This window comes from Lepisosteus oculatus, chromosome 1 (assembly GCF_040954835.1).
Source record: "Lepisosteus oculatus isolate fLepOcu1 chromosome 1, fLepOcu1.hap2, whole genome shotgun sequence".
Taxonomy (NCBI): domain Eukaryota; kingdom Metazoa; phylum Chordata; class Actinopteri; order Semionotiformes; family Lepisosteidae; genus Lepisosteus; species Lepisosteus oculatus.
This window is the reverse complement of record NC_090696.1, coordinates 10,701,382-10,724,015: the sequence shown is the minus strand read 5'-3', so window position 1 is coordinate 10,724,015 and position 22,634 is coordinate 10,701,382. Positions and strand designations below refer to the sequence as shown.

The 22,634-nt window shown below is 36.3% G+C and overlaps 1 protein-coding gene across 2 annotated transcripts; it reads right to left on the bottom strand.

Annotated features, from left to right (window-relative positions):
- Nucleotides 1–3,494: 3,494 nt before the first annotated feature.
- Nucleotides 3,495–22,524, bottom strand: bbs7 (Bardet-Biedl syndrome 7). 2 transcript variants are annotated; one of them, XM_006629167.3, is made up of 19 exons: nucleotides 22,156–22,524; nucleotides 20,974–21,039; nucleotides 20,391–20,453; nucleotides 18,685–18,860; nucleotides 16,807–16,993; nucleotides 15,993–16,065; nucleotides 15,568–15,684; nucleotides 15,048–15,178; nucleotides 14,416–14,500; nucleotides 13,016–13,118; nucleotides 11,639–11,831; nucleotides 11,237–11,311; nucleotides 10,232–10,297; nucleotides 8,429–8,568; nucleotides 7,782–7,946; nucleotides 7,123–7,232; nucleotides 6,931–7,034; nucleotides 5,365–5,488; nucleotides 3,495–4,145 (listed from the first exon to the last, which is right to left on the bottom strand). In XM_006629167.3, exons 1-19 carry the CDS (start codon nucleotides 22,189–22,191, stop codon nucleotides 4,012–4,014), a joined length of 2,148 nt encoding a protein of 715 aa, XP_006629230.1. In that variant the 5' UTR covers nucleotides 22,192–22,524; the 3' UTR covers nucleotides 3,495–4,011. The 2 variants fall into 2 exon arrangements, with proteins under 2 accessions (XP_006629230.1, XP_015199467.1); XM_015343981.2 differs by lacking the exons at nucleotides 3,495–4,145; nucleotides 6,931–7,034 and having other exon boundaries at nucleotides 5,372–5,488; nucleotides 7,099–7,232.
- Nucleotides 22,525–22,634: the final 110 nt, after the last annotated feature.

The following is a 22,634-nucleotide window of genomic DNA, read 5'->3' as shown; positions in this document are numbered from 1 at the left end:
ATCGTTTCAAGTGTTTGGGTAATCTGAACAAACAATATATTTTTTTTCACTTGAGGTTATGTTAAATATTTGGATTGACGATGTGATTAATTCACATTTTGCCGAAGTAATCTTTTTTTGACTGATTGATTCACTTAGCACATTTTAGGCCATTACGGTACAGCCCCAGGTTTTAGCTAGAATGTTATAGACATCAATTGTATATATTCATACAACACACAGTAGTAAAAAAATGCTACTTCATTAAATGCACGTTATTTTCCTTTTCAAATATTAAAAAATAGGATGAATTTCCTGTTAGTTTTATATAATTAGTAGTTTCCTACGATGCATAAGTATTATAATGTACCGAAATAAACATTTTTTTAATGATATTGAAATATAAACTTCATTAGGAACTGGCCACGTTGTCTACAACGTGCAGCATTAGTCCAAGGTTTTTGAAAGTCCAGTTTACCATTCATTTTGAATGTGGATATGTGCAAACTGAGAATGTCCAATATTGTACTATTCAAAAGGACAAAAAGGCTATATTTTATTTTGTGTTTATGTATCTCTGTTATATGTAAATGAAATGTAATTGTATCATAACTCCAAAAATAAAAAAAGAAAGGTTGGAAAATGAAGGATTCACTTAGGGTTTGGCATCAGTTATTTTCCATGAAGTGTGTATAGTTACTTTGTACAGGAGAATTTTTTTAAAAGCGTGGAAATGAGAAGAGGCCATTAGCCAATCTAGCCTGTTTGGTACTTAATTGATCCAAGAACATCAGAAGAAAACAACTTCAACAACATTGCTGGGTAGCTTGTTCCACACACCCACCACCCCCTGGGTATAGAAGTGTCCCCTGTTCTCAGTTTTAAATACAATTCCACATAGTTTCCTGGTGTGTCCTCTGGTTCATGCTGAAGATGTTGGCCTGTCAATGTCTTTGGGGATTTTAAATCTTTATGTGAGGTCCCCCCATGGTCTTCTTTGTTCAAGGTCCTTCAGCCTGTCAGTGTATGTCATTCCTTTACGTCCCTGAATGTATCAAGTTCCTCTTTTCTGGCCTGATTACATATTTTCTACAACAAACACAAGTATTATAAATACCGTTCAGAGCAGTGAGGCTCAAAGATCTCTCCAGCACAATAGTTTCTCATTTCACTGACAGTTCTTTTTACAGGGGCCTCGGGACTCCTACTACAGAAAAACACGAGAAGCCAAGATTCTCCTCAAACCTCGTCTTTTTAGAATTTCTCCATTCATTTACAGATTTCAGGTTTTCACACCTCTCCCCCAGACCTCCCTTCGTTTGCACTCTTTCTCACCTTCCCAGTCCTTTGTCCTCCTGTGCTTTATACACCCGAACAAGGATCAACAGCCGAAACGATGTCTTCTTTCTGCTTCTTAGTGTGGAGTTAAATCTTTACTTACTCCTAGTTGCTATGTAAAGTAACACAAAATCAATGTGCTGCAATTTACCTCAATTGCAAGTTTGAACAGTAATGGATCATTTTTAAAAGTCACTTTCCACAAAACTAAACATAAACTGTAGTAATAACAGCAATAATTGGTATACACTGTTCCACTTTAAATCCTAAACTGTTTTAATTTCAGAATTTTCCATGATACAAATTCAAATTTTAAATATAAGATGGATTAGTTGAAATGTTAAATACAGCCAGGGCACATTTTCTGATTACTGCAAACCAGAACTGTGAAACGATTTGGCTCTGTAACCTCTTAATTATTGCCTTAATTTGTCTGCAATGTAGACTTGTTGATTGGAGTCACCAAGATGGATTAGCAAATTAAGATGCTATTGTTCCAGTTAACTGATCACATTAATTCCAAGATCAGCCACAAAAGTACAAAAAAGCTACTCAACTTAGCACATAAGTACCTTAACTTCTGATGTTAACCTGGGGTGTTTAGTTAGATCTGAAGAAGTGATTTTATCCCCTTAAGGATGTTTTAGGGGATGTAAGACTTATTATTATTTAGGATTTCAGAGTAATCTGATATGAATTTGTGGTTACAAATAATACGGATGCTTTTTTGCCACCTCAAAATTAGGTTCTTACATTTTAGGTTTTATTAATTGAACCCTTGTGTATTGATACACATGGACAACATGGCTGTACAGTGGTTAGCATTGCTACCTCACAGCGCTGGGTCCCTGGGGGCAATTCCTGGGGTGTTTTTTTGTTTGGAGTTTAAATGTGTTTGCAGGGGTTTCCTCCCATAGTTCAAAGACATACTAATAGGTTAATTAGCTTCTAAAGAAACTAGTCTAGGTGCGAGCGCGTGTGTGTCTCTGTGTGTCTTGCAATGCTGTCCAGGGTGTTTTCTGCCTTGAGCCTGCTGCTTGCCAGGGTAGGCTCTGGAACCCTCGCAAGGTTGTATCGGATAAAGTGGTTCGAAAATGGAGGAATTAATACACCTTTGGAAATGTGGAATACTACATGGAGTTTTTAATAAATGTATTAAAACGTTCCTTGGAAAGCAATTTTTAACATCCTAACAACAGGAACAGAAGAAGAACCTTTGAAAAAAACAGGTGTTTGTATGATTTATTTTGATATACTAATTGCTGGCAGCCAGGGTTAGTATGTGAATACAAACAATATCCTTGGGCTTAAAAAAAACATTAAATGTTATGTCTAGTTTACCATAGTATACAGTATGTTTACATATAAACATAGTAGTTTACACATAAGGAACAAGTAATAGGTTTATTCCATGCTGAAAAAAAGAAGAAAGAGAACACAACGTTTCGGCCGTGGAGCCTTCTTCAGGAGCCTTCTTCAAGTTTACATATATACTACTAGTAGTTAATTTAAAGCTATGCATTAAATCAACACATTCACAAAGATCCTATGCTACAGATACAGTACAGATAATATTTTTCTTGCAAAAAAAACAAACACATCACTCACGCACATAATGTATCTTTAATGGTGTTAATGGAAGTTGTACCTAATGAACATCAAATAGCCAATTTTAATGCTACTTCTTCTTAACATAGTATTCCTGAAAAAGTCTGTATGATCCCTATGGAGTAATTATTTGACACTGGTTCTTCACTATCACAGATTGCCTACATTTAAAATATCCTTGCATTTACATCACCAAACCATTAAAGTACCTGCAAATCACTTTTGTGCTGCAATCAAGATTGAATTATTCCTCCTGTAAAGCCTGGGAGGCAGACAATTCAATGCAGGAAAGCACTTTCATTAATTTCCCTGGGTTGCTCTGCACCAGGTGTTAATTCAGCAGATCCAATATTAAAATGCCCCCCTGATCACCAAGAGCATCCCACCTGATTATAACCTACATTTCATCTTGAAAAATCACTTAAATCTTCAGCATATCACAACATTTCTGTGTATTCACAAGACTATTGAGTGACAGACATATAGTTTGCAGCTCTTCATTGAAAGGTACTTAATTTATCCTGAGCAGGACTGTTCATTTAATAGAATAACTCAAACTGACAATTAAACATTTATAATTAAGTTTATTTAAGATTATTTCACAAATGTTATATGCCCCAATGAGAGTAAGGTAACTGTATACATAAATTAATCTGGAATTATTTAACATAGAAAAATATTAACATTAACATATATTTAGAAAATCAAATTCTTATATTCACTATACAGCTCAAGTATTTGGAATAGATGTGAATGATAAGTCAGAAGAAATATTTGTATGAACTGTTCATTGCAACACCAACTCCGTACTTGCTAAGAACACCACTCCATATAATTTCTATGCATATTACTACATTTCAACTATTGTACATATCATTTATAAATACATCAATTTTACAGAGTTAAAATGTATGAAAGTATCAGGGAAAATTATGATATTTTGAAAACTGAAACAATAACTTCCCTTGTATTTCCAAATAACATTTCTTAAAAATACAACACAAAATTTAAAAAATGTTACTGTAGCTTCTTAGGAAAAACATACCACACTGGATGAAACTTCAATGATTTGTTTACATCTCAGTATTATGCTGAATCAAAAAATTCCACTAAAGAATTCAGTTCATAGTTGTCCAAGATTTCAAGCAGCAATGGTACTTTAGTCTTGACATTCTGTCCTTTAAATTTGAATTTGTCAATGAAGAGATCCGTAATCATACCTGCAAAAAAAACCCATTAACATTTAAATGTAATACTGTATACGGAACTGTAGAAAAAGTTAGATTTTCTTTATTCCTGCAGTGACACTAGTATGTTTTTTAATACATTTTTAAAATTAAACATATTATAACATGTCAGTCAAGATTATAACATGAAAACAACTGCTGAAATTAAAAAGCATGGTAGAGAACATAACATAACATCCAATAACTACCCTAAAGAATTATTTCCACGATAAGTAGAAAATACATTTTCCTTTTGGATAATTAGATACTTGTCTTTTCTGTTGCATTTTAAGCATTGAGATAAGAGATAAGATCACTTTACTAGCCATATACAATCTCTTGTATTAGGAATTTGTCTTTCTGCATACCCCAGCTTGCTCTCCATGAGACACACAGGCACAGACGGGGAGAGAGAAGCTTGGGGTCAGAGCGCAGGGTCAGCCATTTATACAGCCACCTGGAGCAGCTGGGGTTAAGGGCCTTGCTCAGGGGCCCAACAGAGTAGGATTCCTCTGCCGGCCGCGGGATTTGAACCAGCAACCTTCCAGCCACAGGCACAGATACTTAGCCACCACTGTGGCACTTAAAAGCTAAAAATGGCTGGTAAAGCTCTGTGATCATGGTTTCAAGCATGTATCATGTCACGCGCTGCCTGGAAGAGGGATTCCCCAAGAAGCACCGTACAACTGGCTGAGCAGCGTCCAGGGATGTGGGAGCTCAGCCATGACTTGCAGGCATGTGGTGCAGTGGCTGAGGGACACAGCTCTCCTCCAGTCGCTTAATGAACCTCTGGGATGGGGCTGTGCTGCATGTGCTGTGTTGAAAGACGAATGGCTCTGAGGAGGACAGGTCAAAGGACTCTGCCTGCACTTTCACATTCTCCCCTGTGTGTAGCTGAGGGGTGTGTACCAGTGAGGTAAGATGTGAAAAACACATAACAGGCTACTTCAAACCAGAAAGGTGCCAAAAATAATTGTCGGTTCTAAATTAAAAAAAAAAACTGCCAAAAAATAATCAAACCGTACTTACTAAGTACTTCTAGAAATCTACAAAAGCCACAGCATATTAGAATTTTTTCTCCAAGGACTAAATAGGAAAGGAGGTTTACAATCTTGCTGTAACAGGAAGTGCTTACGATAATAGTTGACATTAATGGAATTTGGATGATTTTAGAGTTGCATATTTCCTATTTTGATTTCTCCCAAAAACTTACCATACAGCCTTTCTAAATGTGCTGGCTGTTTTTTGTACTCCTCAAGAAGGCGACTGGCCTCTTCTAGAATACTGCGGTACTCTGGGATGAGAAAGTCCACATTTCCCTCATGGACCTGTAGCTCCTGCAGGTAAAATGACAACACTTAATTAAAATCCAATTCCAATCTGTTATAAAAAAAAATACCTAAATATCTGATTTCAAAACCTAAATGACCAACCCATATTTAAAGGTTAATCGAAAACAGCAAAGTACTAATACGAAGCATTATCTTATTCTATATCTTATCTTAAGAGCACTTTAAATGTTACAAATGCAACAAAACAAAGCAGAGAATGGATTACACACAATCACACATATACAGTATATAGCAACTTGGTACCACACAAGACTTGATTCAAATGATCATCCTTAATATGATAATATTAATAATTAATATAATTTTAATATGGAAGGTGTCTAAATTTCTGTGCTCAACATGGAATACTGTCAAATAACTTAAAATTACTGACATGAAGAGCTGCTAAAAAATACTACTTAAAATTCTTAAGGTTCTATTCATGAAAGTACAAGATAATTGTTCTGGTTAATCCCAATTTTTAATTACCAAGGAAAATTGTGCATATATTAAAAATGATCCATGCAGATTAGGGATCAAAACGGATCTGTGACAGTGGCAATGAATGGTTATACAGCATTTTACCAGCCTGTCTTGCTTTTACTTTAGTATTCATAGGTTGTTGTTGTGGGAAAGCTGCAGAGTAGGAGCTTCAATAGAGATGTTAAATTTTGCAGTAGGAGTTGAAAGGCAGGAGTGAAAACCACTTATTTTAGGTTTTGGTGAGAACATTATTTGTTTTTGTTAGAGGGGAGTAGGGATGTTTTAGTACAGCCTTTTAGGAAGCTTTTTCTTCTTTTTTGACCATTGTGATGGTGACCCATACAGCCATCTGAAGGCACAAATGTGTGTGGTTTGTAATTAGGTGTAATGAGATACAGGAGGAGAGACTTGTGTGGTCTGGATTTTCTCTGAAAGTTCCACAGAAATAGTTGGGAGTGAAGGTTGGCGTGAACTGTTCGAGTTTGTTGCTGAAGGAGAAACAATGCAATGCTAGTTTCAAGTATGAAAGTTTGAGAGAGAACACAAGCATATGCTTTGGGCTATGTTAGAAGGGGACATGTGGTGGTGTGAAGCTGTGAAGGAGGTTAGGGGTGGAGTAAGAATTAGAAAGAAGTTTGGAGTATGACGAACAGGGCTTTATTTAGCAGGATGATGCTCATATTTAATTAAAACGTTGTTCTCCAGAAGCAATTCTTAAACGATACCTCGATTAATAAAAAAATCATCCTTCAAGGACATATGTCACTGAAGCTAAAAAACAAATCTAGCTTGTCCTTCATAAGCAGCTGCTATCATTTAATAAGCAGCCACGGTCTTGTTTTCCTGTTGACAGCCTAAGGTAAACCTTTTAAAGATACCAAAGTGGTCAAGATGTCCCCTAATACACTATGATCAGTTAACCACAATTACCATAAAAACATTTATATTTTGGTATTAACACTTACTTTTAAAGCATCAATTAGCTGGACCTTTTTGGCTAGAAGCAACTGGTATTCCAGCTTTGGATGGATCATCTTTAAAGTGTGGTTTACAGATTCTTCATTAATATCTGCAAATGTCACAAAACGATATTAGAAGTTGAAGCATTTAATTAGAAGAATTAAGACACTTACTGATAATAAGACTATCAAATATACCATAGGAAATATTGAGGTTAATTTTTCTTTTGGTTGCTTCTTTGGAAAGGACATCCTTGAGAATGGATATTGTGGAGATGTTGTCCGACTTGAAGTTGGCCTCACATTTACTAGAAGGAAATCAACACATGGAACAAATTAACGTTTTACAGTGTTTGATGACAATTATGCTAGATCTGGTTTATTTAAAAGAATTATAGAAAAGGAAGTGACATTAATAGGAAAAAATACAGAAATGTTGACAAGAAAATTGTACACACAGTATACTGTACATTTGCCATTCAGGTTTTAATTGTGCAAGAATATTAAATCCTTCAGTATACTTCAGATAATACAGTGTGTCAGTTGGACAAACCGGGGTTCAGGTTTGGCAACTATATGTTAATATGACCAGTACATTCTGTTTGAAGTCTGTATTCTAAGGTCATATCTGTTTAGAAAAATACTTATATAGAACTGTTAACCTCTAATAGGATTTACTTAAATTTCCTTAGGTGTTTGTTAGACATCAGTTTACCTTTATGTTACTTTTCATTTTGATTTGATGCTGTTAGCATGTCTTTTTTAATTTAGCACTGGATTTGTTATTAGGATGTGGTTTTAATTTAGTTACGTCTTCAACACAAATGATTTTGGATTACACATTTCTGCTGCAGTACCTGTATGTACATTCAAGTTGTGTGTCAAGGAAAGTGTTCTGAAAGTCGAAAGTAACACTGTCCCCTGCTGGCGTCTTTTCAGGAACTTCAGGAAGACAGAAAACAACCCAGGAATGAATCTCGGCAAAGCTGAACTGTCCAGTGAGAGTGAGTGTGTTCATAGGCCTGTACAGAAGAGACAAGGGAAAAGCCAGTCAAAGAGTAAGCCCTTGGAATGGCTGTAATGTAGGACGTCCATTCCTTATTTTAATCAATAATGCTTTAAACTTATACCCATTTATGTGACTGCAATTCCAGAATCATTTTACAATTATACCAATCACTATTGCACTTACGTGCAACATTTTAAATAAATTGTTAAAGGAAGGTTAATATTCAGTATTCATGCGTACTCTAAATTAAAATAAACACTGAATACAAGTGTTATGAAATATAAAATATCCATTACTATGGCACTTTTGTCAGGTATAAATAAAATTATCAATAAAGATAACAAGGCGAAAGATAACATAAGCTCAGAAGGGGCCAGAAAGACAACTAAAAAAAACTCTGTATTTATAATGAAGCCCTATAATAGAAAATGTAAAGAACCCATTCAATTGTCCTTTTGGTACTGTTTTTTTCCATTGAACAATGATGATTCTCACCTGTCATGATCAATGGTATGAGTTCTTTGGTGAAGGGACAGGGGCTTAATTTGATATCGACGGACCTGGCAGGTTTTTGGTTGTAGACGTGGAGTTACATATGCTTGCAAAGTCCCATACTGGCCTTCAATGGATCGGATCTGAAGTTTAAAGTAATATTAACAAAACATTTGATAGCACAAAGCACAGATTTTGGACTCGTATCTGAAACAGTAAAAACATTAACTGCAGAATTCCGACCTTGTGAAATACAATGAAAAATTCCTAATAACACATCACTTAGTATTCATCAGAAACCTCAACACAAAAACCCTAAGCAGAAAGAAGCTACAATTAAATCAAATATTAATAGAAAATTCAATAAAATGTATAATCTACACTAAAGCTGTCCTATAAAGAATTTAAAAACCTGAAGGCTACATTAATTCCTCAAAAACCTGACAATTCGTACTTTGAGTTATGAAATTGTGCAAACTTGCAAAGTTAATTTTTTAAAACTGAAAATATATTATTAAAAGGCACAGGCTAATGAACATTACAAGTCCCCCAAATTTTTTAATATAAAATACTCTTCTATTAGAAGCTATTGGAAGATTTCACATTGGTGTGCTTACGAAGTTTGGAATGAAATCTTCATTTACAACAACTATAAATTTGAAACATATACATCATCTTTCATTTGCTTTGTAGTAAAAAAAGAGAAGCATAAACGTAGCATGGTGATGTTAACATACAGTGCAGTCCATAAGAATTTGGACAGTGACACAATTTGTGCTTTTTTGGCTCTGTACTCCTGCACATTGGATTGGAAATGAAACAATTACTATGAGGTTAAAGTGCAGAATGTCAGCTTTAATTCAAGGGTATCTATGTCTATATTGGGTGAACCACATAGGAATCACAGCCCTTTTTATACATAGTCCCCCCATTTCATGGGACCAAAGAAGACCTCCTCCACGGCCGAAACATTGTTTTCTTTCTTCTCTTTTCAGCATGGAATAAACCTATTACTTGTTCCTTTGCAGCCTACGCATGCTGACACAGCTCCCCACCTGAACATGTTTAAGCATATGCATATATTGGGAGCAAAGTTAAAAAAAATGTGTTAAAACAATTATTTAGGCAGGGGAAGTCTAGTCATATTTCCTCTTTTTGGATGGTTATTTTCTGATTTCCCGACTCTAATAATAACTAAAAGTATTCTTAAGTATCTATATTAATTCAGCTATAAAACCACCTTTCATTTGACGTACAATAGCAAACTTGCACTCATTTCATCTGTTCGATACACTCAGGTGTTAATTTAAACTTTTTATACTACCCAACTATTAATTTGTTTGCTGGTCTTCATGATTTATAACTGCCTGAGCTTCACTTGGTTCAAAATGCACCAGTAAGAATGTTAACTACAGCGGATATACAAGATTGTGCTATTCTTCCAATTGGCTTCCAATTGATTCTAAAATACTTCAGTATTGTAGTTTCAATATGCTGTGTTGCTTGCAGCCTGGTTATTAAGGAAGTAGAGTACAGTACATCTTCTTAAGTGACAAATAGGTCTTCACCTGGTAGAAGTGTTAATTTGATCCAATTAAGGTTTAATGAGTTATATGAAGTGTACAATAGTCATTATTAAGATATACTTGAATAATTACACCTATACATAATGCATAAACATCATATAACAAAGAGGAAATGAGTAAATCTTCTGCACTAAGATTTAGTTATGTCACAGGGAGTGCTTAATGCATTTTAAAGGGAGATATGTCTTAATGAAATATACAGAAAATGGAAAATACTTACCTTAAGTTCAAGTCTTGTGGTATTTGCTTGGCATCTATACGTAGCAAGGAGGAAGTTACCATTTGGCTGACAAACAGGACATTAAAATGAAGAAAGGTATTTATCATATTCCACTGAAACAATACAATTATAGCCAAGAAACTAATTATGCATAGATGAGAATGATTCTATTTTTCACCCATATAAAAACAACATTTAACACGATAATTAAATGAGGCAAATAAACTAATGATTTTTAATACCTGACATTGCAAACTATGCTCTAGTTTCTAGTCATGTAAGAAGAAAAAACTGCCCAGGACTGGATTGTAGTCCATTGCAGGCTAGCCTGACGAAAAATCTTGCGTTCATGTATACATGAGTTGACCACAGTCACTGGAATAAAGTATTGCACTCAAGAATACAAATAGCTGGCCTGCACTGGGAGGACCTAAACCCATAACTCCCCAACCGTCTAGGGCTTTCAGAAGTAAGAATAATCATGTTCATGATAGCTCTCATGCCACATTTATGTTTTAAAGTGAGAACTTCAACTGGTTTGCCCAGCACATGACAGAAAGGTCATGCAAGGCCACCACAGGGATAGGCTGTGGTGAAACCATTTCCACTGCAGAAGCAAGGGATGTGGGAGCTAATGACTGATGACTCTTCCATGTTAATGAGAAGTTACTTTTTCTGCAGCTCGTTTCATGTTATGCAGTTATGTTTTTCCTCTTTCACTTGATTAGCTCTAATGTTTTTCCCATTGTTGTTATTTGACTAGTTTGGCCCTTGATTAGGTGTAAGTACAGTATATCATGGCTAGATTCAGGGAGGGCCTGATGATTTTCACAGTTGAAACAGCTAAAGCTTTCCTTTGCACATAGATAGGCAAATAAACACAACACTATACATTTTTCTTAATAATTAATTGCTTTTCCGCATTACATAAACACGCACAGAGCAAACTACTGGTTTAAACAAAAGTTACAACTCCCTCGTCGTAGTTATGAGCCAAATTTTTACCTCAGAATCACATTCACTGAAACTGACTACTGCAGAATTTTTATCCACATCCAGCAGGTCAATGGGAACATCACTCTGTGAGAGTAAAAAAAAAAAGATTTCTTTAATCCTGTTGCAAAGTCATATATGGTCTGACCACATCCAGTTTTATGGAAGTATTAAGTTAGGTTGTTTTCAACTATAAAGTCAGTCACTTAACCAAAAAAATAGCCATTATACTCCATAACATCTTTTTGTCTATTCAAAAAACATTTAAGGAAGAGCTAATGAAAATAATGCATAATTATCAGCTCCTCTTATTATGAGAGTAATTACATAGTGCTTACTCCTACTGACCTGAAAGATATGTTTGAATACGATTTTTTGTATGCCTGCAAAAGCAAATTGTCAAACGTTTTATACCTGCAAAAGCACATTGTCAATGGCTGTCTGCACCTCCAGGGTGAGACTGTAGCTGGCGTCATCCTGACACAGGGTGAATTTGTCATTGATGCTGAAGACTGGGACAGCAGAGACCGCTTTACTGGACTGGGAGGACTGCTGGTATTTCTCACGTTCCTGCAGGACTTTAATCTGCAGTTGCTCTAGCTCCGCCCTAATATGAGTTGGAGACAAGCCGGGTTGGAGCATTGATAGGGTTTGATGTTTTACATTTAGTATACATGCATGTACTGTATGTAAAATCCTAAAACCAGTTTCCACTAATAAGTACAACAAATTTTCACTTAGTTTGAAGAAGCTATATTTAAAAAAAAGAACTACAGCTTTTTAACAAATATGAATACATGCTACAAGAAATCATAGCTGAAGTTTCAACATCATACCAATAAAACAGGAATATGTATTGTAACAGACAAGCTAGAAGGGCTGACCAAAGGATCAGCTTTATGATCCAGGTGTAACAGGTTTGAGGCTGGGTCATACCATTACCCAGTTGTCACCAGGTTTTCCCAAGCACTGGGGCACCATGAGCCACCAAGAGCAGGATAATTGGCCTGGGTTTCATTGCCTGTCAGCTAATACGGCGACCCCTGTGGCCACCTGGATGCCAAAAAGTTTGCAGTGCTACAGGCGAGTGCCATGCCTCTCCTTCAGCTGGCACTGAGCCTCCGTTCTGGGGCTTTGTTGCCTGTGACATGTGAAAAGCCGAATGGCTTGAAAGAGGGAAGGTTGGAGGAGTCTGCGTATACTTCCTCAATCTCTCCTGTGTGAGGTCACAAGATCTGTAGCTATGAGTTGGGATGTGGAAAAGAAGATTTACTGATGATGTTACTAGTAACATATGAAATCAAGTATTATGTACAATTCCTCTGCATTCGTTACAATACATAAGAATCCTAGGTGAAGTGTGGAAAACCTTTCTTCCTTAGATTGCCTAGGCATTTTATTTAATTCCAGCTTTGTTCATGGCTGTTTTTGAAATGCACGTTTTTTCACCCTACCCTCCATTCTGGCTTATCCCTAGAACACGTGGAGCATGTGACTCTTACCCACGCATGAATGTTGGTTTTAAACACATCAAATCTCCCACAAGAAATCTTACAAGAATCTTCAGACGGAAGAAGAATTAGAAGACATTGTTGAGTTATTGACATTTTTTTTTTCCCAAGCTCAACCTGAGCCCAGCGCAACAACAGGAAAACCATTCTCAGAACAGACATTTGATAACTCAGATGTTTTTGATGCATGTTTCTGTTTTAAGTTCCATGGTATTCCAAATTAAAGAAAATAAATTGTGCACATAGCTCTAGTCACAATAAGTTACAATTATCAGAGTACCTCAGAGCTGCGATTTTGTTCTGCGTCTCACGACTCATCTTGATCTCCTCTCCAGGTCCTGCTTCCTTATGCTGTGGTTCAGAGGTGAGTCCAGTCAGCCACCCTAATGATCAACACAAAGCACTCAGAAAAAGAATTTTGTAAATACCTTGTAATAAAAAGGAACAATGTATATGCAAAATTTGGGAATTTTGATTCTCAATAAGAAATATACTTTACATTGACAAAATGCAGTAGTATTAAGCTTACATATTTAAGTATGACTCAGTCAATTGTCACCACTAATGGTTTTCTGAAACATTCTGAGCCTGCATGTATCTTCCTTAAAGAATAAATGCAAAATTAAAGTGTGCTGTTGTAAAACTATCATTGCAAATGTATCTTTAGACTTAGAAAAAAATAAAGAACATAAATCTTAAGTATATAATGATTCTGCAATTATATTTTTATTGAGTATTCTTACCAAAACTTAATTATTAGTAGTACTGGATATCTACTTGTCAGTTCTATGTCTAATACTTCTCAAGAATATGTACAGGTAATTTGAACACTGGTATTAGATTCATCCCACTAATTCTAGTAGTTGTTGCCCACTGCAGTCATTACTTCAAGCAACCTTGATCCACACACTCCACATTAATACTCGTGACTCCCTCAGCCCCTGAAGCCTCTGGTGTAGGTACACAGATGTAGATGTCTGCATTATCTTCTGTTTTTTTTTGTCGTTTAGCTTTTTGCAACCTCTGTTACACTGGGTATGGGTATGTGGTTGGTTTAGTTTAAGATTCAGCATTGAAGTGAGTCACAGAGAAAGTTCTGTACTTTACCTCAGGGTTGGGAAGACTAGGGAAATAGGTTATACATACTGTATAGTTTTAGCTTCCACTGGCAAGTTCATTCTCTGAGAAGCCAGTGGTGGAATGAAAGTGGGAGTTCTCAGGAGGAAGCAGTAACCTAAGCCATCAGTTCAAGCTGCATTAAGGTTTAGACAAACAGGGCAGGCAAGTAAAGTATGCAATGGACCATTATAGGCAGAGAGGGTATTTGATTACACCAGTGTTGGCCAAACCTCAGCCCAGGCTCCAGAATTCTCCATAGTACAAGGGCTTCATGCAAGTAGGTCCTCCTGCACTGCACAGTTTTAAGGGTGGACTGCCACAATCTTAAAGATGCCATAGAGAACTAACACAGACTAAGTGTGTTAGCTGCACTGCTTTATGAGATCCTCTGACACTAGATTCCAGTCCAGACACTTTTAGAGAACTAACTTTCACCCATCTGGATTTCTTAAAAATGATTAAAATTGCAGCACATACCCTTTGCACCCATCAGTCAGTAGCATTATAATACTGTGCGTATTCTGCACAGCACAAGCATCCCCAGGTGTCTGCAGCTATTACCTGTGTATGTTGCTGTCAGGACCTCCTCAAAAGACTCTTTTCCAACACACCCACCCTGGATAGATGTGACACTCTCTGACAGGGTCTTTGATTTTTAAAGAATAAATATAAAGGTGGGAGAGAGCAAAAAATGTGTAACCAACTGGATTCCAACCTTGTGTAGTTATAGGTTAAATTAATTAAATAAACACTTTTTATTTACATTTTTTAAAGAATATGTGTAGAATACAGAAAATATTTATAAATATGAGAAAGGTTGTACAGTATATTTATGAGAAACAGATTTTCTGAATCTGACTTGAAATAGCAAGCAATTATTTTTGGTCTAAAATGTTAGATTAAGTTTTTTTTAAATAAGCTGGTTGTTCTCTTTTATTCTTATTGGTGATTAGACATACCTTGGATAAGGTCCATCAAATCAAAATCTTGCCAGATTTAGAAATATCACTCTCGGCTGTAATATTCAACACCATGCTTTAAAAACTCAGATACTTACACAACAGGACTGACATTATATGATGATATACAACTGAGTTACCTGCATTTCTATGCTAGTGCATGAAATGGCTCTAGGAGTTTAAGCAAAATGCCAGACAGAAATCAAGACTGCAATTTTTTCAATTTAAACTCACATGTTCAAAGCGCAGTACAGGCTCATTGGAACTGTCAAGCCCATAAACTTCTACTGTTCCATCATCTCTGCCAACAAGGATCTCCTTTACCCCATCACCAATAATGTCAAATGAATCAATGCACAAAACACCTAGTGAATAAAAAAACACCCACATTTCATTTTTGTTAAGACACTGTTCTTTTTGGACAATGATCTGAAAACCTTCTACTACAATTCTAGTACTCATATTCATTTAATGCCCAAACCACTTCCAAAATTAAAATTTGAATACTTTAAAACATAACTGATTATGTACTAACAATAAATTCAACTGTTAAATATTTCATGTCAATTAATGGTTAGCTTGATGACTGTACCTGTACTGTGTGATTTGAAGGTTACACCCACAGTGATTTTGCAAATTATTTAAAGTTGCATTTTCCTGATAAAGAATAAAGCAGGAAATGACATACACCCTGAAATCTGCCATGGGTTCCTAAATTATAGAACACAAACTAGGTGTACACCACATACAGTACCTCCTCTTTTCTTTTCATTAGCCACTTCCCATATGTGAACTGGCGAGGTATCAGTGAGCCTGAGAAGTCCCAGCTTTCCATCGGATGTCCCATAAAGAATTTCTCCACCTTGGCTTCCTAAATTATAGATTACAAGTATTATAAATTGTAAGCAATGATGAACGAGTAGAGGACTTTATATTTTGTATTACAAATTTCACTTTCACAACTTATTAAACAAGAATTCATAGACATAAATGTTATATTTTACAGTAGGTAAACAAAGTGAGAATTTTCTTTTAATAATGTTGCCTTGTTCATCGTAATCCAACTTTTTTAATTTGACTCCTTTCTTCAAAACATATCTGTAGTGGCTCATTATCAAACTGTTTTTGCTCCATTTGTTAGATTACAATTGGGGAAAAACCTGCATATAAATCACATACCTCCATCTCTGTTGTTCAACTCTAAAACAGAGGCAGGTCCAGGAACCTCAATGTCGTACATGAGGTCTGATCCCTACAGGTATGAAACACACGCAGCAAACTTGTGATAATAATAATTCCTTACACTTATATAGCGCACTCAAAGCGCCTTACAGGTAATGGGGACACCCTTCCCTACCATCCACATAGATGATGCGACAGCAGCCATAGTGTGCCAGTACGTTCACCACACATCAGCTATCAGTGGGGAGGAGAACAGAGTGATGAAGCCAATTCATAGATGGGGATTATTAGGAGGCCATGATTGGTAAAGGCCAATGGAAAATGTGACCAGGACACCAATTTTTTTGGTTTTACATATCATCCGATAAGACGGCGCCTTTTGCAGTCCCAGTCACTATACTAGGACAGAAGGACCAACATAGACCACAGGTTGAGCGCCCCCTACTGGCCCCACTAACACCTCTTCCAGCAGCAACCTTAGTTTTCCCAGGAGGTATCCAGGTACTGACCAGGCTCACACCTCCTGAGCTTCTGTGGGCTGCCAGTTGTGAGTTGCAGGGTGACATGATCAAAATAATTTAAAGTCATGCAAAGCACACAAAGTGGGGATATATGGAAATGTATTAATACAAAAAATATGAACATATGTGAATACAAAATTAAATGTTACATATAAATCAATAAATAAAATATTATAAATATTATTAAAAAAGTTTGGACTTTTTTTAAAACACAGGCACACTAAGCATTTAAGAACTGCACCTTGAAGAATCCTATTGAAGTTGCAGTGTGAAGAACAGAGCTAATTTACCTGTAGCACCCTGAGGACTCTGTCTTGACAGGCCAGCACTGGAGTGATTCGTCCCAGATTCTCCACTGGTAGGCAGACAATGTCATTGATCTTGTCCCCCGACAGGTAGTAATCCTGATCTTTGCAGTCGCAGTAATGGTTATAAATATAGCTTGCACACACAAAGAGATCTGCTCCTGACACATACCTGAAAATGTAATGTCAGGAAGAACATTAAAGTAAACCACATTTAATTGTATGGTACAATGAAATATTCAGCAAAAGGCACTCTTAAATATTAACATTGTACACTGCAATGCATATATTTAGACAATTATATACAGACAGAAAAATCTAGTTTTTGCTGTTTTTGAGGTGACAGCTTCTTTAACGAATAAAGTCTGCTTCTTGAAAATACTGCAAAATCCTTATCAGAATGCAAAATTTCTTGGAGAAACTTAAACATTTTCTAATCTCCTTTGTCTGTTTTGCTAATACTAAAGGCAGTATCGTTAAAGATATTAGAATATATAATATTTCAAGAGGTGGAAAACAAACTTTAGATGCACTGTAGAGTAGCTGTTATTCAGAACACTGTGAAAAGGTGTGATCATCTTACTGTATTACTCTGAATGAAATTACCACATCTTTTCCTTAGTCTTCAAATAAACACACTTTAATAAGCTACTTATATTTACCACAGACATCTACATTTTTTGCACATCTGACCTAACGTATGTATTTGATACTTAAGTGAAACAATGTTTGATGCTTTTTTTACTGTAAATCATTATCATTTTCCACCAAGCTACATAATGAAAACAGCTCTGTACCCACAGTTGTTTAATTTGAACTTTCTTCAATTGAAACAGCTCTCAAAATATGTAACATGATGCCAGTTGTGACAGCAGGTTAACTGTTAAAATGTGACCAAAAAAATCTCATTTTATGAGTTCTGAGCAAGCTTTTTGTATGTTTTAGAGATTGTTTTTTTGTTGTTTTGTTTAGTATGGCTAATTAACTAATTTTTAAGAAGACACCTCAATATGAATGGGACTCTGAACATGGCGGTTTCCGATTCCAGGAATAATGCAATGTTTGCTGATCTAGAATTTAAAACTACAGGGCTGTGCCAAAGCTTCTGTCTAAAGATAATGCCTATCACTACTGACACATTCAGATCAACTGGCTGAGATGAGACACAAGATTTTTAAAAAGCAATTTAAAATATTCCCAAGTGTAAGTATATTTAATCTTTCAGATGGTTACAAGTGAAGTGAAGTGTTGTTAATCACAAAACGTATTTCCCGATTATCCTTGATACTCAGTATACTGTACATGGCTTCAGTACAAGTTGATGGGAAATGAGTCTTGTTGTAAAATGAATCACTCTGTCATTAAAAGACTTTCCTTATTCACTTCAGATAAATATGACTTGCAAAGTCTCTATGCATCTGTGTGCTAAACAAAATAAATATATCAAATAAATAAAATAAAGTATCCAATGAAAATGTGCTAACAAGTTCTATTATTCATATTATCTTCTGAATATTAAGATCCTCTCATATCTTAATTTATGAGAGAACAGTTAGAATCTATTATCTAAAACATGGTGGTAATATGTATACAATACTGCTATGGAAAAATTATTGGAAAAATGCCCTTGAATAAATATTGTCCTTTAATAAATTGTTCAACTTTAAAAGCATTAAAATAAAGACTGCTGCCTTTATTCAAAGTAATCTTAAAACCTTGTTGATGAAATTATAAAGACATTTTTAATGAACTCTTACACAACATACTGAAAAAGCCTTTCACCTTTTAAAGGAGATTAAAACTTAACTACAGCCTCAAACACATTCAGTAAGTTATTATAACCCAGTCAGAAATGATGCATACATGGCCTTGATGCTTTCCGTAAGGTTAGCTTCAAATGAAAGGAACTGTTTGCCTTTCTTTGTGAATCCTCGAACCTCTGACCCTGCAGCAACAAAAATCTTCTCCTGCGGTGTTCCTAATGCCCCGCCAAGTTCCAGCCTGGAGATCTTCTGGCCTGGCAGGGTCTTGAACACCGGCTGAAACACAAGCAATGTCATCTCAGTCCAATCACATAAACAGCTGATGATCAAATGTAACAAAGTCAATTGTCCGGCTGTATAACCTTGACTCCCTCCTTGCTGGACCACTAGAATGGCTCTGCACCTTCTATTTTAGTTTAGGTGTCACGGGGGCATCATAACAAATTAAGAATTAAGATATGTCCTACAGCTGTTATTTTAATAATAATTATAATAATAATAATAATAATAATAATAATAATAAAAGTAATAATAATAATAAAAATAATAATAATAAAAGTAATAATAATAATAATAATTGCTTACACTTAAATAGCGCTTTTCTGGACACTCCACTCAAAGCATTTTACAGGTAATGGGGATCCCCTCCACCACCACCAGTGTGCAGCCCCACCTGGATGATGCGATGGCAGCCATAGTGCACCAGTACACTAACCACACATCAGCTATCAGTGGGGAGGAGAGCAGAGTAATGAAGCCAGTTCATAGATGGGGATTATTAGCAGGCTATGATTGGTAAGGGCAGATGGAAAATTTGGCCAGGACGCCGGGGTTACACCCCTACTCTTTCCGAGAAACACCCTGGGATTTTTAATGACTTCAGTTTTCCGTCTCATCCAAAAGACAGCACCTTTTTACAGTATAGTGTCTCCAGCACTATACTGGGGCATTAGGACCCACATGGATCGCAGGTTGATCGCCCCCTGCTGGCCCCACTAACACCTCTTCCAGCAGCAACCTTAGTTTTTCCCAGGAGGTCTCTCATTCAGGTACTGGCCAGGCTCACACCTGCTGAGCTTCAGTGGGCTGCCAGTTGTGAGTTGCAGACTGATATGGCTGCTGGCTTTTTTACAGCCTTTATAGCTGTCCATACACTTTTGACATGAACTGGAAGCTTTTGCACTGCAAGAAAGCATTTGGTACAAGTGCAAGTCATGTTTTGCTGTATGGAAGTTTAGCAAAGCAAACAGGAATGCAAACATCATTTCCATTCCACAACACTTCACTTGGGTACTTGCACTCATGTGCGGTTTAATATTATTTCAGAAAATCAGATGTCAGCCACTTTCTGTGAGCACTCCATATAACACCTGTAATATGAAGATTTCGAAGCTTTCATGCTACTTGGTCAGAAAAGATTAAAATAAATTAGAACCATGGCAGTTATTAATAATTCTTATCAAGGCAATTCAAGGAATACAGCGGCAATGAATCTGTAATAGAGCAATAATGTCAAAACACATAAATCCATCAACACATTAACTACTTCTATCAAAATAGATTTTATAACCAAATGCTGTTACATATACAGAATACATACTATCATGTTCTTTAGAATACTGAATACAGGGTAGTCTAGGACAGGGGGAATATGATAAAAACAAATGTTATAAACATGTTTTATAAATACAGGTGACATCAGGCTCGTTAGAAATCAGAGAAAAACATTCATTAGTTTGGGAGTACTTAGGATTACTGAAGCAGTTCAATTAGCACAGGATTCAATGAATGGTGTGAAATACTCACAACTGCATCCCCTTTTTTCATCCCAAAACAAGTTATGACACCGTCCTGATCTGCAACAACAACCTTCAAAGATTAAAGAGAAATTAAGTGAATAATTCTAACAAACAATAATAAATAATGTATTTGCAGAAAATATTTAAGACTTTGTACTACATACAGTACATCAATCAGGTGGGTAGCTGCATCAGCACGCATAGGCTGCAAAGGAACAAGTAATAGGTTTATTCCATGCTGAAAAGAGAAGAAAGAAAACAACGTTTAGCCTTCTTCAGGCTCCTCTTCAGCCTTCTTCTCCACGGCTGAAACGTTGTGTTTTCTTTCATCTCTTTTCAGCATGGAATAAACCTTTTTACTTGTTCCTTTCCATACATCTATTTTCAAGTCCAAACGTGAGGATAGCAGCATATACCATATTCTGAAAATATTTTGGGAGTATTTCTTTGTGTATATTTGACGTTTATGTTCAGACATTTTAATTTGGAAAATCTGTTTTGTTACAGAGCACAAAGAATGTCCACGGATTTCTATCAAGAAAGAATAGTATTAAGTCTTTAAAAATATTCCTAATCTAGGAAGACACCACCTTTTGTGTTGCTTTGCGTCCCAGTGCTGGAAGGAGCCTCATTGTCTTCTGTGACGTTACTCCAACCTGCAAAAGGTTTCCATTACATTGGCAAGAGACTGCAATACTTTATAACAAGGAGCTTAGCATACTGTATGTTGTTATTAGGCAGCCTAAAAGTGTTGCAGAAAATATACAGTAACTGATACTTTATATTACTACTCCATAGTAGAACAGAGTGACTTTCTTACAGAAAAATAATATCCTTGAAGACAGAATCTCTTTAGAGTACAATGCATAGGAATCCCTCCTGCAATATAATTATAGTTGATTAATCAACAACCTCATAATATAATTCAGTGGTTCCTAGCCCTGGTCCTGTGAGACTCCAGGTCTGAGTTTTCATTCCAACTGAGTTGGTGATCACTGGTGCTGACACCTTTAATTGATCTCATTGATTATTCAGACATTTGTTTATTCATTCTTGAACTCAGACTTTGATTTTAAAAATAGCTGCTTTCAAGGCTATTGTTCCAGCAACTCCAGCATACAATACTTTATGCTATCTCTCCTCAACTCGTTAAAAAAGACTTTTACTATATTATTTCTCTATGTACAGGGTCATTTGGTACCATTTCTTGATGAGGAACTTTCTCAACCTCAGAAATTTAAAGAAGGGTGATGTCTATTGCAAATTGCAACGTTTTTAGGAGTTGAAAGCTCATTTTAAAATTGAAACCAATTTCCCTTTGATAAAGAACTCAGCAGGAAAAAAGGTAGAGAACACGGGAGACTAACACAATAAAGAGCGACATACCACGAACAGATTGTAATTCAGCAAAATAACTGTATTATCGGTACCGCGAGAAACCGGGGAACTAAAACTAAAACTCAACTAAACGTTCACCCTGAAACCTGATGTACAGCCATATCTCGTTAGTTTTTCTTTGTGTTCATCTAAACAACAACGAAAAAACAGATATATTTCGGGAATTGAAGGGGGAATGAAATACGTTTTAATATAGTAGACAGGAAAGGAAAAAGTTGGGGATGATAAGAATCTAATGTTAACTAGTATCTCAGGAATTAGTAAAGTGGAGAACAGACCGCTACCCCAAGACGGACACAACACATTAAACCTACTTGCATCACTGCTACCAACTGGTAAATCGGAAATCAGGAGCAAAGGCGCTACATTCTTACCTGAAGGTAATCGACGCGATTCAAATTTAATTCCATATTTCCTAGTTTGTAATAAACGTCCCTCCCGCTGTGTTGAAAATATACAGTACGGTAACTTAATTTCGTCTCGGCAGAGATCGGATTAATCGGGGGGGATTAGCGAAAAGTCTTCATGTGTGGCGATATGAGGGACTGAAGTACGGGCGTTAACGTGTTTAACTTCTCCGCCTCAGTACCGGAGAAACACAAGCGATTGCGAAAATGAAGCAACAGTAAGCACTATTAATTGATTAACGTCGTGATTAATTCCAAACGCAAGTTAAAGTATGATTCTTCGTTTCCATGGAGAGGAAGGGCGCTGAACAATCGGAAAGGGTATTGGATCAACCAGGCCGCGGGCCACGAGTATTGAAAAACGAATCTGATTGGCTGAGCGGCATCCAGATGCCTAACAAGAACAACACTGCCGCCTTGCGGCGTTTATGACACTCTGCGACTTG

What these genes read in the sequence shown, in the direction of transcription:
- bbs7 (XM_006629167.3), bottom strand. Translation starts at nt 22,191, where the DNA reads ATGGAATTAAATTTGAATCGCGTCGATTACCTTCAG. An exon ending in CTGTACTGCGCTTTGAACAT is followed by an intron (nt 14,501 to 15,047) that starts GTGAGTTTAAAT and finishes TAAAAATCAAAG; the next exon opens with ACCCTGTCAGAGAGTGTCAC. An exon ending in TAACCTCAATATTTCCTATG is followed by an intron (nt 7,035 to 7,122) that starts GTATATTTGATA and finishes TGACATTTGCAG; the next exon opens with ATATTAATGAAGAATCTGTA.